General features: G+C 43.2%; 1 protein-coding gene across 7 annotated transcripts in view; it reads left to right on the forward strand.

Annotated features, from left to right (window-relative positions):
• klhl5 (kelch like family member 5) overlaps positions 1-20,928 on the forward strand; it is a 123,162-nt gene that overhangs the window by 43,388 nt on the left and 58,846 nt on the right. For 4 of the 7 annotated variants that reach the window (XM_033027059.1, XM_033027041.1, XM_033027050.1 and 1 more), the window contains 2 exons: positions 14,508-14,693; positions 17,342-17,478. In XM_033027059.1, the coding sequence (XP_032882950.1) occupies positions 14,551-14,693; positions 17,342-17,478 (280 nt within the window). In that variant the 5' untranslated portion in view covers positions 14,508-14,550. The remainder of the gene's footprint in view (positions 1-14,507; positions 14,694-17,341; positions 17,479-20,928) is intronic. The other 3 variants (XM_033027069.1, XM_033027077.1, XM_033027033.1) reach the window with 1 other exon arrangement.

The raw sequence follows: 20,928 nt of genomic DNA on the forward strand, positions 1-20,928 counted from the left end.
ATTCCTTATAGTGTAACACCTACAATTTTTTTACATTACATTAAAATGATCAAAGATAGGAAAATAATGTTTTCTAAGACAACTGTGAGGTGTATTAAATAATTTAGCTTTTAACTGCCACAGTGTAAGTATGCATGGTTTTTATATTGAATAAAAATGTGTAATGTACTCTTAAAACAAAATTGGTTTTCTTTATTGAAAATAGCTATGTTACAAAAGGAGGTTCAATGTATGACTGTAAATAACATAGTACTATGGATGCTCACTCAGGTTGCGTTTGTCATTCATTTAGAATTTTTTTTCATGGTGCTAAGATGATATTTTAATTATCTTAAAACAAGCGATTATTTTGGAGGGAAAATAAGTTATTAATCCACGGTGTCATTTTTGTCCGTCTTCTGAAAAATAATTGCAAATCATGTAACTACAACAGGTTGCTGTTTGGCACAGTCAACGTATATGATTGATGACTTTATGTTCACGAACAGCTTTACCGCTATTTTTATCAGAATTGTTATGTCCCTTCAGCAAATTTTTTTTATTTTATTTCAATGTCCATAGACGTATTGTATCCAATAGAATCATTTCAGATACAAATATTTTGGTTCTGTATGCAGTAAATAGTATACAACCAAAGAACACACTTTGCTGCTGGATTGGAATAGGTATTTGACAAAATATTACATATAAAGGACACAAATATGGAACATGGCATGACCAACTTACTGGCACATGTAAAATCAGTTTCTTGCATTATTAATTGGAAGTTCAGACTTCAAGTCATAAATATTTAGTGATGCATTAATAATCTCAAAGACCTTCTATCAGATCCATGTGTACTTGTACTTAAAAACTGACCATGTAGAAAATATTTTAAATTGTTCAGCTCCTGTCAAAAATTGTAGTTTGTCATTGGTACAGAGTAAATCTTGGCTGTAACAGATTAGATTTTGTGTGACTGGTTTGACGTGAATTTATTAAAGTTGATATATCCTTTATTAAAATGTATGTATTGATTTGCTCTAAACACAAACCATGTATCCACCTTGCAGTTCGTCTATTTAGAACTTCTGTAGTAAAAAAATAAAAATATTTTTGTAACTATCTTGATCCTTGTTGACATAATCATGCTCTGATGCTCTCTTGGGTCAATTATTGTTTCATGAGTGGTGGTTTGGCTGTTGTGTTTATTAATTTAGCTTGGGTGACAGTCAAAGAAAGTCCAGTGCTGCAGGGAAATTAACAGCTGCACCATTTCCCTATACTGTATTTGTGAAGTAGCATTTGTTTTAATGTAAATTGTAAGTTACCAGAATACTTGGTTTATAGCACTTTTTTTTTTAAGCTACATTGTTGCTCTGCTTAGTAAATTGCCTACTTCATTGTGATGTAAACAATACCAATTTTTGTACTTTTATTTTGTGCAGACTGGGGAAGAGCCAGTCTTGATTTTTGCAAGTGCTTCGTTTGTCCTTTCTGTTTCCGCAACTAATCTAGTCCTAATTGCAGTTGTAACAAAATATGGAGGTCACTGTGGGACGATTATAGATCAATTACAAGTACATTTTCCAGTTGTAGTCAACTCGAGACTTGAATATTGACAAAAAAAAGATTGACTGTATCTTCATATTTTGTATCCTGTAATCTCAAGAATGGAAGATTTTCAATCTGCATAAAAAATTAATACACAAAAAAAGTGATGTTGTATTAAGTGAGGAAGTACTTTAAAAGTAAATTACATTTATCAGTAAAATTAGAATTTGTATTGAAAATTTCACATGTTATCTATTTATTCTTGCCATACTTCATTATTGCTTATGGAATACAATATTATACCACCATTTTGTTACGTCGCTTATAATCAATCTGCTGTGCGACATATTTGTTTATTGCTTTAGGAGCTTCAGACCAGCTAGGGCATGAACATCTGGGGTTGGACAATAAATGCTGATATTCCAGCAATGTCCATGTATCATGGATGAATAGAGCATAGAAATGTACAGTACAGAATGTATAGGAAAGAACTGCAGATGCTGATTTAAATCGAAGATAGACACAAAATGCTGGAACAATTCAGCGGGACGGGCAGCATCTCTAGAGAGAAGGAATGGGTGACGTTTCGGGTCAAGACCCTTCTTCAGACTGATGTCATGCGAGTGGGCGGTGCAGAAATAAAATGTAATCGGAGACAGTAAGACTGGTCGGAGAACTGGTAAGTGGGAGAGGATGGAGACAGAGGGAAAGCAATGGCTACTTGAAATTAGAGAAGTCAACGTTTATACTGCTGGGGTGTAAGCTACCCAAGCAAAATATGAGGTGCTGTTCCTCCAATTTGCGCTAGGCTCACTCTGAGAATGGAGGAGGCCCAAGACAGAAAGGTCAGTGTGGGAATGGGAGGGGGAGTTAAAGTGTTGAGCAACCGGGAGATACAAGATACAAGATACATTTATTTGTTACGTGCCAATTGGCACAGTGAAATGTGATCACCATACAGCCATACAATAAAATAAATAACACAACACACGATAGTGTTCAACATAAAACATCCCCACACAACAGAATCAAAGTTTCCCACTGTGAGGGAAGGCACCAAAGTCAGTCATCTTCCTCTGATGTTCACCCGTGGTCGGGGTCTCCGGAGCCCTCCCCAGTCGCCGCAACGGGCAGCCCGCCGCTCAGGCCCGCTCGCCGGGATGTTGGCACTCCGACTTCGGAACGGGAGGCCAACCTCAGCGGCTTGGGCCTCCAAATCGGTTGCTTCCCACTGGAGTCCACAGCTCCCGACGTCCCCAGGCCACGCCCCCGACGTCCCCGAGATTCACGCTGGCGACCTTCGGCAAAGGGCCCCAGGACTTCGCGATGTCGGTCAGCGCTGCCCGCGCTGGGAGCTCTGCGTACCACAGTGCCGCGATGTTGGAGCAGCGGGCCCAACGCTCTGGAGCTTCAAACGGCGATCCAGGTAGGTATCGCCCGCTCCACGCTGCCGAAGCTCTGGTCCGGTCCCCGGTCTCCGGTAGGAATGGCCATGCCGATCCAGTGGTAGGCTGCGCCGATCCAGTGGTAGGCCACGAGGAGGGGGGGGGGGTGAGGACGCGACACGGAGAAATAGTCGCATACTCGTAGGGTAAGGGGGAAACGGTTTTCCCCTTACCCTAACCCCCTCCCCCACATAGAAAAACTAAAGAATCCCTAAAACAAAACTGTTTAGACAAACTAAAATTTAAAAAAAGATCAGGTAGGTTTAGGCAGACTGAGCGGATGTGTTCAATGAAACGATTGCTAAGCCTGCGCTTGGTCTCGAACGAAATACAGGAGTCCACACCAGGAACAGCGGATACAGTAGATGAGGTTGGAGGAGGTGCAATTGAACCTCTGCCTCACCTGAAAAGGCTGTTGGGGTCCTTGGACAGACTCGAGGGGAGAGGTATAGGGACAGGTGTTGCATCTCCTGCGGTTACAGTGGAAAGTACTTGGGGAGGGGTGGGTTGGGTAGGAAGGGATGAGTTGACCAGAGAGATGCGGAGGGAACCGTTGGAGGAAGCAGTCATTGGTAGAGCTGCTGCCTCACAGTGTCAGAGACCCAGGGTCGATCCTGAGAATGGGTGCTGTTTGTGCGGAGTTTGTATGTTCTCTCTTTGACTGAGTTTTCTCTGGGTGCTCCAGATTCCTCCCACGTCCCAAAGACGTGCAGGTTTATAGGTTAATTGGCTCTGTAACTTGCCCCGTGTGTATCGGATGCAAAAGTGGGATAACATAGAACTAGTGTATGGCTGATCGTTGGTTACTGTGAACTCTGTGGGCCAAAGGGCCTATTTCCATGCTGTATCACAAAACTAAACAAAAGCTAGGTTATAGAGTTGAGAAGTCCCAGAGGACTGGAGAGTAGCTAATGTTGTTACTTTGGTTAAGAACGGAAGTAGAGCGAATCTAGAAAATTGGGGGCAGGTGAACCTCCTGTCAGTGGTGGGGAAGTTACTGGAGAGGATTCTTCAATATAAAATGTGTTCCCATTTGGAAGAGAATGGGTTATTTAAACACAGTCAGCATGGCTTTGTACATGAAAGGTCATGTCTTACTAGCTTGACTGAGCTCTTTTAAGGAGGAGACAAATGATGATGGTGCAGTGGATGTTGTTTACATGGATTTTAGTAAGAACTTGACTAAGTGGGACTCGTTGGGTACTTGTTACACGGGTGTCCTAGTCCCCCCCAACGCAACCCGTTCCCCAGCGCAAGATTCCACCACTCACCCGTTCCCCCAATGCAAAGCGTTCCCCCAACACAATATTCCACCACTCACTCATAGCCCCCAACTGCGAAGTCATGGCTCATTTCCCCTCATCCCCCAGCACTCCCTCCCCCTCCTCTTCATCCTCCCTCTCCTTTCCCCTACTCTCAGTCACTCCCTCCCTCCATAACTCCTGCCCTCTCCTTTCTCTCTATCCCCCACCTCCCCCTATCTCCCCCCCTCCTCCATCCTTCCTGACCTCTTCCACTGCCCTCCTCTCCCTTTATTCCCCACTCCCTACCTCTCCTCCTCTCCCTCTATTTTCATGTCTCTATATTTCATGAGCCTCCCCCAGCACTGGAGTTGAAAAAAAAATCCCAATATCATCTTCCCAATATCATCTTCCCAATTGCAATACCAATACCTCCCCCTCCTGTCCTGCCAGGAGCTATGATGGCAATATTGTTGCAAATGTGCAATTGCTGTGAGATGCCATTGAGCTAAAAAGTTCAGTGTTGCTGCCAGTGTTCTTGTCTTGCAACTGTATCTAAGTGTGTTGGAAGCTGTGAAGAATGATTTTAACAGGAAAAAACATTTTAAATTCAAAGTAATTTTTAAACATATTCAGTAATGTCGAGAAATAAAGCCTGAAATTTTCAGATGTAGATTTTGGATTCCAGGGGAAAAATCTCTATCGGAATATGTAGAAATGTTATCGTTACCACGTAAATTTTTTTGCAAAGATGTGATCACACACAAACAAATAAACAAATGCGCACACACACACACACACACACACACACGCACAACCAAGTGGAACCCATTGGGTCCCTGTCAGGCGGGAGGCCTGGTCCCCCAACGCAACCCGTTCCCCAACGTAAGATTCCACCACTCCGCTGCATCGGCAGTACTGGACTTAAAAAAAAATAAAAAAATTCCAATTACACTTCCCCTGCCTCCCCAGCACTTCCAATTCCACTTCCCCTGGCCCCTCCCCCTCCTGTGCTGCCAGGACCATGACTAAGTGTTCTATGATGGCAACATTGCTGCAAATGTCTGGGGACTGTGAGATCCCATTGTGATGTCATAGCTGCAACTGCCAGAGCTTAGTGACAGATATTCTTAAAGTTGGCCTTTAAAACGTGTAAATATTAATAACTTGTAAAATATAACATCAAATCCGAAGGAAACTTGACAAGATTGACGACGGGAAAAAGCTGAGTAAGGCTGTGCAAAGATTTTAGCGATACCGTGTACCGTTTTGTCGTAGATACACACACACAACTTTTAATAGGATACTCGACTAATTGGGACCTGTTGGGTCCCTATCGCCTGGGAGGCCTGGTCCCCCAACGCAACCCATTATCCCAACGCAATATTCCACCACTCACACATAGCCCGCAACTGCGCAAGCGCGGCTCATTTCCCCTCATCCCCAGTACTCTCTCCCTCTTGTCTTCACCCTCCCTCTTCTTTCCCCTCTCCTCCTACCCAATCCCTCCCTCCTCCTTTCCCTTACTCTCCCCACCTCCATAACTCATCTCCCCTCCCTACACCCCTCCTATCCCTCTATCTGCCACCTCCCCCACTCCTCACCTCCCCTATCCCCTCACTATCATTCCTCACCTCCACTCCTCACCTCCCCTATCCCCTCACTATCATTCCTCACCTCCCCCACTGCCGTCCTCTCCCTTTATTTCCCACTCCCCCCTCCTCTCCCTCTATTCTCCCTCGTCCCCCACTCTCCCTCCTCACTTCCTCCCTCTTTCCCCTCTCCTCCAACCCTCCCCCAATCCCTCCCTCACCCCTCCTTTCCCCTATCCTCAGTCACTCCCTCCATAACTCCTCTCCCCTCCCTGCCCCCTCCGTTCCCTCCATCCCCCCCACTCTCCCTCCTCACCTCTCCCATTTTCTCCTCCCTCTCTACCCCAACTCTCCCTCAATCCCCCCAGTCTCCCTCCTCACCTCCCCCACTTCCCCCCCCTCCCTCCCTACCCCCTCCTCTCCCTAAATCCCCCCCCCCTCCCTCCCTACCCCCTCCTCTCCCTAAATTCCCACAGTCTCCTCACCCCCACTTTCCTCCCTCTCCCTCCCTACCCCCTCCTCTCCCTCAATTCCCCCACTCCTCCCAGAGCGACTGCAGCGGTAGAGGCGACGGAGACGACAGAAGTGGCAGCGGCAGAGGCGGTAACGGCTGGTGACTGACAGCGGACGCGGCCAATCAGTGCAGCGATGGTGCAGGAAGGGGCCTTGCCGTGACTGACAGGAGAGGATACCAATCTGCGCATGCGCGGTTTTAAAGATTTTTAAACCTTAATTTACTAAATATACCACCGATCGGAACAAAACTTGTTGCACGCAGCATAGGAGAATGGTGAGTAAGGTGGTGAAGAAGGTAGCGTTATCGTGTACCGTTTTTGCGCGGATGTAAAAACTATGCAAACCGGAAGATAACAAGATGAGATTTTTAGTGATAGGTAGGTAGGTAGGTAGGTAAGTAGATAGGTAGATACCATGTGGGACCCGTTGGGCCCTGTCCCCAATGCAATAATCCATCACTCACCCATTCCCCCCCCAATGCAATATTCCACCACTCACCCATAGCCCCCACGGGAGGCCTGGTCCTCCAACGCAACCCGTTGGCGATCACTGGAGGGGAGTGGCAGTCGGCACTTCCCGGAGCCAATGAATGGTCTCAAAGTTTGGGTCGGCGTCGGTGCTCCCTGGAGCCAATCAATCATTCCCACGTGGGGGAGTGGGGGGACAGTCGGCGCTTCCAGGAGCCAATGAATGGACTCGACTTTTGAGTCGGCTTTGACGCTCCGTGGAGTCGATAAATCCTTCCCACGTGATTCTGCTAATGGTGATGCTACTGCTCAACGATTGGGCCAACAATTCTAGAGAGGGGCATCGCCAAAGTTCTGTGGGGAGTGGGCTGTGGGAATGGCAGCTGAGATCCCATTGTGATGTTATTTTCGGCTTGCGGAATGTTCATGGCAGCATATGTAAATGAGATCCCATTTTGATTGGAGGTCTGTGAGATGCCATTGTGACATCATCACTGGAAGCTGCTAGAAAAGTCTCACTCGCAGTCAGTTATTATTCTCAAAGTTGCCTTTTTTAAGCCGTTAACTATCAATAACGTGAAATATAACATTAAATCTGAAGGAAACTTGATTAGATCAACGATGGGAAAAAGCCAAGTAAGGTTCTGCAAAAAATTCTGCGCTATCATGTACCGTTTTGGCGGAAATACCATCACACACACACACACACACACACACACACACACACACACACACACACACACACACACACACACACACACACACACACACAAGCAAGACAAGACTTTTAATAGTATACTAGACCGTTGGGTCCCGTCCCCTCAACGTGCGGTTGCGGGGGTCCTGCAGCCACACACACACACACACACACACACACACACACACACTCACACTAACCACCCCACACACACACACACACACACACACACACACACTAGCCACCCCCTTGATATTAAATTAATATTATTCATTCGCTCCTTTTACCCCATCACTCGCCCTATCCACTCACGCATAGCCCCCAACTCGCAGGCGCGGCTAGAGAGGAAGGGGGGTAGAGAGATAGGGTCAGAGAGAGAGGGTCGACTTCATCTCCGGCAGCGTCTTTTGAATAACGGGGGGAGGGGTCGGAGGGGGTGACGTTATCTCGCAGCGCATGGAACACAGCGCAGGCCGCATGGAGCAGACCCATTGTGATGTCATCAGCAAGACCATCTTGTTTAGATTCAAAGTTTTGTCATTTTTAAACATTTCAAGTCGAGAAATAAAGCATGAAATTTTCAGATAAGTAGTTTTGGACTCCACAGGAAAAATGTCTACCGGAATATGTAAATATTTTATCGTTAACACGTCGTTTTTTCGCGAAGATGTAATTATATGCACACACACACACACACACACACACACACACACACACACACACACACACACACACACACACACACACACACACACACACAGTCAGACTTTTAGTTATATAGGAGGGAGAGGATGAATTAGAGAAAGAATGAGATTTTTTTTTTTGGATTAAGTGCATTGTAGATGCAAGGAGCTGCTGATGCAGGTTTTTGTTTTTAAATAGTGCTGTTGATCAGATTCAGGCCGATTGTGGTGGGGAGAAAGCTGGAAGAGAAGTGAGAACAGGACAAAGTGAGTGATAGGTGGATACAGATGTGATGGGGTTTTGATTAGCTGAATGGCTGGACAAATGCTAGATATTAAAAGACATGCACACACATGTGCATCATTCCTTTAGAGGAAGAGATTCCAGAATTTTTCCAAGGATTCAACACAATTCTTGGGCATAGACTTTCTTAAAGTTAGTGATATCTCTTTGTTTTAATGACTGCAGGGTTTTTCTCAGAGGAGAGACTGCTAAAAGGAAGCATTTTGTATCTTGAAAATTTAGATACAATTCTAAAAATCTTTGAAAGATTTTGATGAGGCTTCAAGATAATTTTGACTAGTTCAGTGACTGGGCAAGTACCTGGCAGATGCCCTTGTATTGTCAATAAATCCCAAATTATCAACTCGAATAAGAAACACTGAAAATCAGAATATTATTTAAATAGTGATACATTGAGAGTTTTTGATATGTAGATGTTCTTGTACACAAGTCATTGAAAGCAAGCCATGGAAGTTCAGCAAACAAATAATGCGTGTTAGCGGGTTTGTAGGTTAAATTGGCTTTTGTAAATTGCACCTGTGGGTAGCGAGAGGATGCAAAAGTGGAATAACATAGGCTAGTGTGAATGGGTGGATGATGGGCAGCATGGATTCAGTCTGAAAGAAGGGCATCTTTCAATGCTGTATTTTTCCATTTAAAAAAGAGCGAATTGTATGTGTAAGGCTGAATTTGCGTGTTTTTGAGTACAGGACTACTACAATTATAGAAGGGCTCTGTGAGAGCACACCTGGATTTTTATCTGCCATTTTGATCTCCTCACTAAGAAAATATATAGTTGGCATACAGGCATGATGGAAAGTTCACAGACCGATTCATGGTAGTGGGACAGTCATTTAAGGAGAGATGAAATGGACCAAAATGTTGATGAATGGAACATACAACATACTGTCATGGCTTTACAGGCTGGAAGCAGGGAAGATATTTGTTTTGGGAATGGGTGGAGGAAAGGTCTGGAACTAGGGGTCACAAGTGGCCAGATAAGAAGTAGACATGAAAGGATTAAATGAAACAATATTTCTTTAGAGTCCAAAGACCAAAGCTGAAAGTGTTAAGTAGGTGATTTATGGATTTAGTGATAGAAAGGTCAAGGGAAGAGAGTGAAAATATGCTAATGTTTAGATCAAGCACATTCGCATTGAATGGTCTTTGCCCACTCTTGCTTTCTACAGTATGTGTCAATGATGTGAAACAAAGGAAATAATTCCAGTTGCTGAGGTTTAATAAAAGAGGCATAGATGCAAATGTTTGATAAAAGAACCAGAGGGTGACATCAGGTAAACTGGTCCCTTATCCCTTGATTCCTTAAAAATCTATTGATCTTTTCCTTGAATATACCTGAATCTTCACAATCCTGTTGGGTACTTAATTCCAGAGATTCACCAGCCTCTGCGGGAAATTTCTCCACATCTGCTCTTAGATTGCCTCCAATCTTTGAGACTGTGATCATTGGTTCTAGACAGTCGATGGAGTTTTCTGAATATGATTATATGCTATTTGATTTGTCTTTGAGACAGCTCGCACATTTAGATATCCGGCCCTAGATATTCATTAGGAGGAGTCTGAAAGCTTGATCAGTGTCCCATTTAACTTTTTAATTAAACTTCAACATTTGATGGGTTGTTGGGAAGCTAAGTCTCAACCACATATCTGTAGATCAGGAGTGGCATATAGGCCAGCTTAGGTAAAAATGTCAGATTTCAAATGTTAAATTCCCCATTATTTAATTAAGATGAATAAAAATTATCTTCTGCCGTAGAGGAATTTGAACACTCGTCTCATTAGCTCAGTTATCTGGATTTCTAGTTTAATAATTTAACCACTGTTCCATTGTTTTTCCACTGTTCCCCTCCTCTACGGTACGTTAAAACAAATGTAGGTCCCTTGCAGTCAGAAACGGGTGAGTTGATCATGGGGAACAAGGATATGGCGGACCAATTGAATAACTACTTTGGTTCCGTCTTCACTAAGGAAGACATAAATAATCTGCCGGAAATAGCAGGGGACCGGTCAAAGGAGTTGGAGGAATTGAGTGAAATCCAGGTTAGCCGGGAAGTGGTGTTGGGTAAATTAAATGGATTAAAGGCCGATAAATCCCCAGGGCCAGATAGGCTGCATCCCAGAGTACTTAAGGAAGTAGCTCCAGAAATAGTGGATGCATTAGTAATAATCTTTCAAAACTCTTTAGATTCTGGAGTAGTTCCTGAGGATTGGCGGGTAGCAAACGTAACCCCACTTTTTAAGAAGGGAGGGAGAGAGAAAACGGGGAATTACAGACCAGTTAGTCTAACATCGGTAGTGGGGAAACTGCTAGAGTCAGTTATTAAAGATGGGATAGCAGCACATTTGGAAAGTGGTGAAATCATTGGACAAAGTCAGCATGGATTTACAAAAGGTAAATCATGTCTGACGAATCTTATAGAATTTTTCGAGGATGTAACTAGTAGCGTGGATAGGGGAGAACCAGTGGATGTGGTGTATCTGGACTTCCAGAAGGCTTTCGACAAGGTCCCACATAAGAGATTAGTTTACAAACTTAAAGCACACGGCATTGGGGGTTCAGTATTGATGTGGATAGAGAACTGGCTGGCAAACAGGAAGCAAAGAGTAGGAGTAAACGGGTCCTTTTCACAATGGCAGGCAGTGACTAGTGGGGTACCGCAAGGCTCAGTGCTGGGACCCCAGCTATTTACAATATATATTAATGATCTGGATGAGGGAATTGAAGGCAATATCTCCAAGTTTGCGGATGACACAAAGCTGGGGGGCAGTGTTAGCTGTGAGGAGGATGCTCGGAGACTGCAAGGTGACTTGGATAGGCTGGGTGAGTGGGCAAATGTTTGGCAGATGCAGTATAATGTGGATAAATGTGAGGTTATCCATTTTGGTGGCAAAAACAGGAAAGCAGACTATTATCTAAATGGTGGCCGACTAGGAAAAGGGGAGATGCAGCGAGACCTGGGTGTCATGGTACACCAGTCATTGAAAGTGGGCATGCAGGTGCAGCAGGCAGTGAAGAAAGCGAATGGTATGTTAGCTTTCATAGCAAAAGGATTTGAGTATAGGAGCAGGGAGGTTCTACTGCAGTTGTACAGGGTCTTGGTGAGACCACACCTGGAGTATTGCGTACAGTTTTGGTCTCCAAATCTGAGGAAGGACATTATTGCCATAGAGGGAGTGCAGAGAAGGTTCACCAGACTGATTCCTGGGATGTCAGGACTGTCTTATGAAGAAAGACTGGATAGACTTGGTTTATACTCTCTAGAATTTAGGAGATTGAGAGGGGATCTTATAGAAACTTATAAAATTCTTAAGGGTTTGGACAGGCTAGATGCAGGAAGATTGCTCCCGATGTTGGGGAAGTCCAGGACAAGGGGTCACAGCTTAAGGATAAGGGGGAAATCCTTTAAAACCGAGATGAGAAGAACTTTTTTCACACAGAGAGTGGTGAATCTCTGGAACTCCCTGCCACAGAGGGTAGTCGAGGCCAGTTCATTGGCTATATTTAAGAGGGAGTTAGATGTGGCCCTTGTGGCTAAGGGGATCAGAGGGTATGGAGAGAAGGCAGGTACGGGATACTGAGTTGGATGATCAGCCATGATCATATTGAATGGCGGTGCAGGCTCGAAGGGCCGAATGGCCTACTCCTGCACCTAATTTCTATGTTTCTATGTTTCTATGTTTAGTTTAATCTAGAGATTCAGCTCATAAACGGCCCTTCAGCCCACTGAGTACGAGCTGACCAGCGATCCCCATACACTAACACTATCCTACACACTAGGGGCAATTTACATTCTTTACTGAAACCAATTAACCTACAAACCTGCCCGTCTTTGGAGTGTGGGAGGAAACCAAAGCACCTGGTCTAAATCCACGCGGTCACGGAGAGAACGTAAGAACTCCGTACAAACGGCACCCGGAGTCAGGATCGAACCCGGGTCTCTAGCACTATGAGGCAGCAACTCTATCACTGCACCACCTGTGAGTCCTGTGCCTGACCTGAATGGTGGCACAGAATATCAGTATGGTTGAAATATCAGGTGTTCTAATTTTCTCGAGTGTGTCAATAATTGAAGATGTAAAGATGTATAAACATAGGATTAATATAAATGTAGATTTAGATGTATTATTAGAATTGAAACAGACGTAATAGGTCAAGACCACTTCATCTTTCTACTTGAACGGATCAGGAGCTCGCCTTTATTTATGCCTGCATCTCTCAGTTAAGCAACAGTCTCCTGTAGGCTGTGTACTGTCTCCCATTTTCCTCCAACATATTTGAAGAATATGTTTAAATGTGAGGGACGATTCGATCAATGATGGATTACAATTATGAAGCAACTTGAACACACCTGCTTTCAATTTTGATTCAATTTCTCTAATGGTAAAAGGTTTATCATGTCAGTTTCAAAGTTTTTATGATTAATGTAATTACACCTTTCTAGGTCATGCTGTATTCTGAAGGATGATGGCAATACTTAATAATTTTAGCCTAGGGAGCATTTTTCTTTTATATGATTATAATTGCCTCGTACAGAACTCATTCACTGTTCTGTACAAACATTAAATTAATATGAGTACGTGGCATTGACAGGAAGATGTGACGGGTGATGAAATGTGCCATAGGGTGTTTTTACATAGTACAATATCTTAATGATGCAAGTTATCTTTTAAGAATTGATGAATGTGCAAAAACACATTCAAACAACACTGTAACCAGTAAAACAAATCCAATTTTATTTAGTTCAGAAAAGAGTCTATAAAAAGAAGGCAAAATGAAATTTAGACAGAAATCGAGCCATTCATTGAAGTGGCAAATCATTGCATGTTCTCTAAATGCAATGCAAATAAATTTAAAATAGACTGCGTGCTAAGTTTTAAAACCTGATGTTATATAAACAATTTCAAAGGGCATAAAAATATGATGATTGATTATAGGTTTACCATATAATAATTACAGGCGACCCCTGCTTTACAAGAATTATGATCCTGAAAATACATTCAAACTCCCATCTGCACGTAATGCAAAAATTAATTTGGTGTTATTTACTTGTTTTCAAGTTTTATTCTGAATCTTGAATTTTTGTTAATTCTGTCAAATTTCTGAAATTTGGTGATTCTGTAACATGGTGATTCACCTTGATTAACCTAATATCCCACTGAATCATTGTTGCAGACATGGTTGTATACATTGGGGAGATAATGGGAGTCTTTTAGAGGGAGCTTATAATTACAGGCTGGCTGTGAATCCTATCCGTAGCATCTTGCATGCCATTTTACAATTTGGTCATATTTTAAGCTGTGTGGTTTACCCAATATATTCTTTAAGAATTTAACTTGCACCAACCCATTGTCTCCAGTTTTGGTACCAGAGTCTCGTGCAAAGAGTTTTGGCATTTTGGCATTAAAACATGATTCCAATTCGTTGACTACCTGAAATTGGGGGATAGCCTGCAGCCCAATTGAATGAATATTGAATATTGTCAATTGCAGATAACCCACTGCTCTATGTTACTGTCCAACTCTAACAAGTCCATCCAGGGTCTCTCTCCTTTGTTCACATTTTTCATCATCTCCCCACCTCCTCTCATTACCTAGATATCACCCTCCCTATCAGGTTCCACCTGCCGATCACCCACATACTTGTACACCTGGGTTTCTTCTCGCTTTACTTATTCCCTCTCCCATGTGGCTCAATCTGTCCGTCATGCTTGTCCATCTGGTTTCACCTGTCACCTTCCAGCCCCTTCCTCTCACTTCCACACACTGACCTCTACACTCTAGGTCCAGTTGCAGGGTTTCAACCCTAAACATCAACCATTCCTTTGCCTCCATAGATGCTGGTTGATCTGCTGAGTTCTTTCAATAGTTTATTTATAGCATTACTATAGCTATAATAATTAGGGAACTTAGTTCTTCAGACTAGTTTTGTTTTGGCAAATTACAAAAATCAACGTATGTTGAAAATTAGCCTGCATGTGTTTATATAATTTGCAAATTATAATGGTATTAATTATATGGCTTGTTCACAGCAGAACTTCAAGCAGCAGTCAGACTCTGTCCCCGTGCCAGACAATGGATTCTTCTGCCCCTGAAGAGTGTTTTCAGGCATTAAACCATGCAGAACAGACCTTCAAAAGGATGGAGAACTACCTTCGACATAAACAGCTGTGCGATGTAGTGCTTCTAGCTGATGACCGAAGGATTCCTGCTCACAGGTGAATAAAAAATGCATCAATTAATTTTTCTGTAAATGAAATCAATTACCACGCTGTTCATATCAAAATCAATATTTGACTTTTAAAAACTAGCAAGTGCAGCAACATCAATATTATCCTTTTTTGGTCTTTGGTAATCAATGTATTCTATGTAAAATGTGTTGAGGAATATAATAGAGGTTTTGTAATAGCAAAATATTGAATTGACTGGGGTTGTTATTAATAATGTTGAAAATGCTGTTATAATTTTGGTACCCATTTTTTAAACATTCCCCCAAAAAACGACCCATTAGATGATTTCACTCATTTAGAGAGCAATATATTGTTTCATTTTGGTGAAATCCACTCCAATCAAGAACAGTTTTGTGAACATACCTTTTATTAAGATTTGGACCAATTTCCCATCTTCAACCACAAAATATTTTTAAATGAATACTCATTTAATGTCCATGCTCAATTGTTATTTGAGAGATTGGAGGTGAACAAACTTCTTGAATCCTCTTTGCAAGGAAGGCCGTGCCATGGTACTGATAGGAAGTGTATTTCAGGAGTTTGGTCAAACAACAATGAAGAGGTAGAGCTATATTTCCAAGTCGGGGCAGCATGAAATTTGTAAGGGAATTTGTGGTCCTGGATGGGGAACAGTTCAATTGGCTGTTTCGTTGGATGGTGTTGAGTTTCTCAGTGACCTTTGAGCTGCCTACATACAGGCAAGTAGAAAACAGTCTATCGTACTCCAGCTGTCTTGCGTATGGTTGTAGAATCATGAGAGAGTCTCACTGTGAAAACCCAGCTTTTGGTCTAGGTTTGGAAGGGAATGGAGGGGATATAGATCATGTGTAGGCAGAGGAGACTAGTACAACTTGACATCATGTTCCTGTGGTATGTTCTATGGTCTGCTGGTCCAATTCAGTTTCTGATCACTGGAGACTCCCCAGGATGTTGATGACTGGGGACGCAGTCATGGTAATATATTTGGTTGGCAAATGGCGGTACTTGGTCTTTCCAAGACTTGCTGCATGGTTAAAGACTGCCTAATTATCTGCAGTCACAAATGAAACTGAGCAGCATTCATCCATCAATTAATAATTCCACCCTATGATGACAGATGGCACAATGGGCTAAGTGTTCGGATGGCGACCGGAAGGTAGCCGGTTCGAATCCTGCTTGGAGTGCATACTGTCGTTGTGTCCTTGGATAAGACACTTCACCCACCTTTGCCTGTGTGTGAATGTGTGTGAGTGATTGGTGGTGGTCGGAGGGGCCGTAGGCGCAGATTGGCAGCCACGCTTCCGTCAGTCTGCCCCAGGGCAGCTGTGGCTACAGAAGTAGCTTACCACCACCGAGTGTGACTGAGGAGTGAATGAATAATGCGATGTAAAGCGCCTTGAGTATTAGAAAGGCGCTATATAAATCCCATCCATTATTATTATTATTATTATGATTGAATGAGCTCCCTGATGAAGCAGCTGAACGTTTTCGTGCCTTTTATGGCTGAAGTTCCTCAGAGTAATGAGATGTGTTTAGGCTAAGATTATTGACCCACTACCCAGAGCCATTTTCCAAAAAGACTCCATCCAGTGAGTTTTTCCCCATGGATTCCCACTGACTATTTTAACTAGACTTGTTCTCCAGGCCAAATGACACTATATATTTACAAATGTGAATTGCATCACGGTGGATGAACGTGTGTAAGTGAATAATAACAATTACTGACACCTGATTTCTTATTCGGCAGTGTGAACTGTGAGGAGGATGCTATGAGAATGCAGGGTGACTTGGACAGGTTGGGGGAGTGGGCAGATGCATTACAGATGGAGTTTAATGTGGATAAATGTGAGGTTATCCACTTTGGTATCAAAAACAGGGAGGCAGATTACTATCTAAATGGCGTCAAGTTGGGAAAAGGGGAAATACAACGGGATCTGGGGGTCCTTGTTCATCAGTCTATCAAAGTAAGCAAGCAGGTAGAGCAGGCAGTGAAGAAAGCGAATGGCATGCTGGCCTTTGTAACAAGAGGAGTCGAGTATAGGAGCAAAGAGGTCCTTCGGTAGTTGTACAGGGCCCTAGTGAGACCACACCTGGAGTATTGTGTGTAGTTTTGGTCCCCCAATTTGAGGAAGGACATTCTTGCTATTGAGGGAGTGCAGCATAGGTTTACAAGGTTAATTCCCGGGGTGGCGGGACTGTCATATGCTGAGAGAATGGAGCGGCTGGGCGTGTACACTCTGGAGTTTAGAAGGATGAGAGGGAATCTTATTGAAACATATAAGATCGTTAAGGTTTTGACACACTAGAGGCAGGAAACATGTTCCCGATGTTGGGGGAGTCCAGAACCAGGGGCAAAGTTTAAGAATAAGGGGTAAGACATTTAGAAAGGAGACGAGGAAACACTTTTTCTCACAGAGAGTTGTGAGTCTGTGGAATTCTCTGCCTCAGAGGGCGGCGGAGGCTGTTTCTCTGGATACTTTCAAGAGAGAGCTAGATGGGGCTCTTAAAGTTAGCAGAGTCAGGGGATATGGGGAGAAGGCAGGAACGGGGTACTGATTGGGGATGATCAGCCATGATCACATTGAATGGCGGTGCTGGCTCGAAGGGCCGATTGGCCTACTCCTGCACCTATTGTCTATTGTCTATTCTTTTCCCAGGTTGGTTCTGTCTTCAGTTTCGGACTACTTTGCGGCAATGTTCACAAATGATGTAAGAGAAGCTAAACAAGAAGAAATAAAGATTGAAGGTGTTGACTCAAATGCATTATGGGCATTAGTTCAATATGCCTATACAGGTAAACACAAAACAATCAACTCCTGTACAACTGCTGTATTTAACAATTCTGTTAAACCATTTGTGTTCTTGAGAAATTTGCAAAGCGATCTTTCTTTTAATTCTGTTTCAATAAAAATAGGGGTTATTTTTTTTGGCAACAAACTGATTTTTATTGTCTCCAAAAAAAAGACACAAAGTGCTGGAGAAACTCAATGCGTCAGGCAGCAGCTCTGCAGAACATGGATGGGTGTAGTTTTGGGTCAGGACCCTTCTTTAGACTCGGACTGCGATCCACATTCTCCAAAATTGCTGCCTAACCCACTGACTTCCTCCAGCAACTTGTGTCTTTTTTTTTGGCAAACCAGCATCTGCATTTCCTTGTATCCACGCCTATTTATTGGCTTTCTTCTGCAGTACACTACATTGGCTCTGTTTTAGACATCTGAATAGGATTTTGATTTTATAGACAGCAAAAGGTTCATTTATATAAAGCCTTTAACAATACTGCATCCCACAGATGTTCACAGATGAGCAAAACACTGAGTATGCTATGTTTGTAGCAGAGAGCAGGATTGAAGGGTTGGGAATAGAATTCCATTGTTTTGGGTCTTGGGAGATGAAGGCAAGAGAAGTTGGAATTCCCAGATTCCAAATTTGTGAATAATCAAAGCTCACAATAAGGAGCGCACATAACTCAAAGCATTGTTGCAATCCTTGAATGTCTCACCCGCTGAGTTTCTCCAGCATTTTTGTCTATCTTCGATTTTTCCAACATCTGCAGTTCTTTCTTAAACGTGTTCACAGAAGGTGTGTGCCCGTGCCCGTGCCGGCAGCGTTGTGCAGGATGCGGTACAGCCAGAGTTCAGCCGCGGGCTCGGCCATGTTCGGGGCGGGCGCTCGGCGGGCCGGATGATTTCGGGTTCTGGGCCGCATTCAGCCCGGGGGCCATAGGTTGCCGACCCCTGCGCTAGAGGCAGGAAACATGTTCCTGATGTTGGGGGAGTCCAGAACCAGGGTCCACACATTAAGAATGAGGGGTAAACCATTTAGAATGGAGATGAGGAAATACTTTTTCACTCAGAGGGTTGTGAGTCTGTGAAATTCTCTGCCTCAAGAGGGCAGTGGAGGCCGGTTCTCTAGATACTTTCAAGATAGAGTTAGAGAGAGCTCTTAAAGATAGCGGAGTCAAGGGATATGGGGAGAAGGCAGGAACGGGGTACTGATTGTGGATGATCAGCCATGATCACATTAAATGGCGGTGCTGGCTTGAACGGCCGAATGGCCTACTCCTGCGCCTATTGTCTATTGATATCCCTGGGTAATGAGATCATCTCCTACTTGCAGGTTTAATGGGTAGTTGGAAGACAGATTGGATTGGGAGGTTTGTTGGTGTTTGATATTTGGATACAGAAGTTAGAGGTCTTAGAGAGTGCTTGGGGTCAAAGTTAAATCTGAATCTTTTGCTGCCAGGCATAAGTGTTTTAGTGAATGTTTCTTTGGTGAACAGTTTAAAGATGAGTTGGACAATGTGAATGAGGAGATGCTCTGCAAATCATGGATTGCATGCAGGAAGGGGAAACATAATAGAATAGAATGCACAAAGGGTTTTAAGGGAGTCCATCTAGCTGAGATAGGAAAAAGTGACTCCACTCTTCTAAAGAATTTTTGCGCTGTAAATAATTATGGAAATCGGGTTAAGCGTGTGAGACATTTAGCATACTTCAGAAATCCAAAAGTGAGGAGAAATGACAGTAAATGGAAGCGAGAGCTGAAGGGACAACAACAGCCAGAGTGCTTGGCGTAGATTGGCCGTTTGCTCACTGCATTTCATCAACAGAATGGCATTATTTGTGTTTTTTCTTGAATCCTTTGGCATCTAAAAAGTTTTCGAAGTGATAAATCTGGCTGTAAAATTTTAAAATTGCCCATGGTTCTCAAGTGAGTTTTTACATACAAAAAGAAAACTCTGAAGCAAATTTTACAGCCAGATTTATCACTTCTGAGACTTTTTAGATACCAAAGGAATCAAGAAAAACCACAAATAATGCCTTATTGTTGATGAAATGCAGTGAGCAAACGCGATAATTTCCAATATTTTCAATTCCGATATCTGCACGTCCAATGTTCGTCAAGCACTTTTGCTGCTGTTGTCCCTTCAGCTCTCGCTTCTCTTTACCTTCATTTCGCTTCACGTTTGGAATTCTGAAGTTGGGTACATGTCTCTCACGTTTACCCCGACTCCCACAATATTTTACAGCGCAAAAAATCAACATTTTGGCGGTTTTTAACAGGTAGGAAAGTACGCGTTTCTTGCATTAATAACATATACTGGAAGTTACGGATGTCCTCCAGATGGATTGAGCGGCTTCGTGCGTCAAGCCCTATGACCTAGTGACCTTACACCCCCTATAGCACATCTACTGAGATGAACATCCAAATACCTAGCTTCTGATACCAGTCTGAAACCCATAAGCCAGTGAACAGCAGAGCTGCAGAGATGGCTGTGCTGCCACCCAGAATTTTTCTCTGGGGTCCCTGCTGCTTCTGGAAGTGCCTTGCAATATGTTGTAAATGGGACCTCATGATCTGTCATTCTGTGATGCATTCTCCAGTGCCTGCCAATAATATGAGCTCTGCTATTGCTAGTATCTGGGGAACAGCAGGTTGAAGAGGAGGAGAAAGGGAGAAGGCAACATTGGAAGCCTCTTTATCGCAAAGCGGGAAAGGACAGAAGAATAACATTTTGGATTTTTATAAACAGAATAACCTACTTGCTATTCCATTGCTGTACCGAGCTGAACATCTTCATGTGTTTTGGCTCAGTACTCATGTCTTCATGTACAAATTAATCTTTAGGCCATGTGATGGTTTCTAAAAATAGTAGTCATGAGTGACAGATTAGGTCATAATACCATGAGTTGATCTTGTTTGTTGTCTTCTCCCATCATTCAATTATGTTCCTAGAGGGCTTCCTGTCCTAAATAGAGGGCATCTCCTCCACTCTCCGCCTGTGTGATTGAGGCTCCAAAGCTGCAGCAGGAAATCCTGCATGTTCTGCCGTCACTATCATGAACTTACCCAGGTTTCTAGACTGGTTTTCACCACTGGTTACAGACAAAACCACTTCCTATTTAAGAGGTATAGGCATGGCGTTAATGAATACTACTAACCACCATAACATTGGTTCCCTGAAAACTATGCATTTATAATCATGAGGTTGCAGCATGAGTTTTGCACGTGTGTCATACCAAGTGAAGTGAGTGCAAGTTAATTCCAGTACCTGTTTCCTTCACCTAATGTTATTCCCCTTGAAAATTGCCACAAAGTCTGTTTTTATGTCATTCCTATTTTAAAATAAGAAGCTTTTGTCTTATTTAAGAGAGGATGGATCTGTGGAATTCTTTGCCACAGAAGGCTGTGGAAGCTAAGTCAATGAATATTGTTACGGCAGTGATAGATAGATTCTTGA

Source organism: Amblyraja radiata, chromosome 1, assembly GCF_010909765.2.
Source record: "Amblyraja radiata isolate CabotCenter1 chromosome 1, sAmbRad1.1.pri, whole genome shotgun sequence".
Classification (NCBI taxonomy): Eukaryota; Metazoa; Chordata; class Chondrichthyes; order Rajiformes; family Rajidae; genus Amblyraja; species Amblyraja radiata.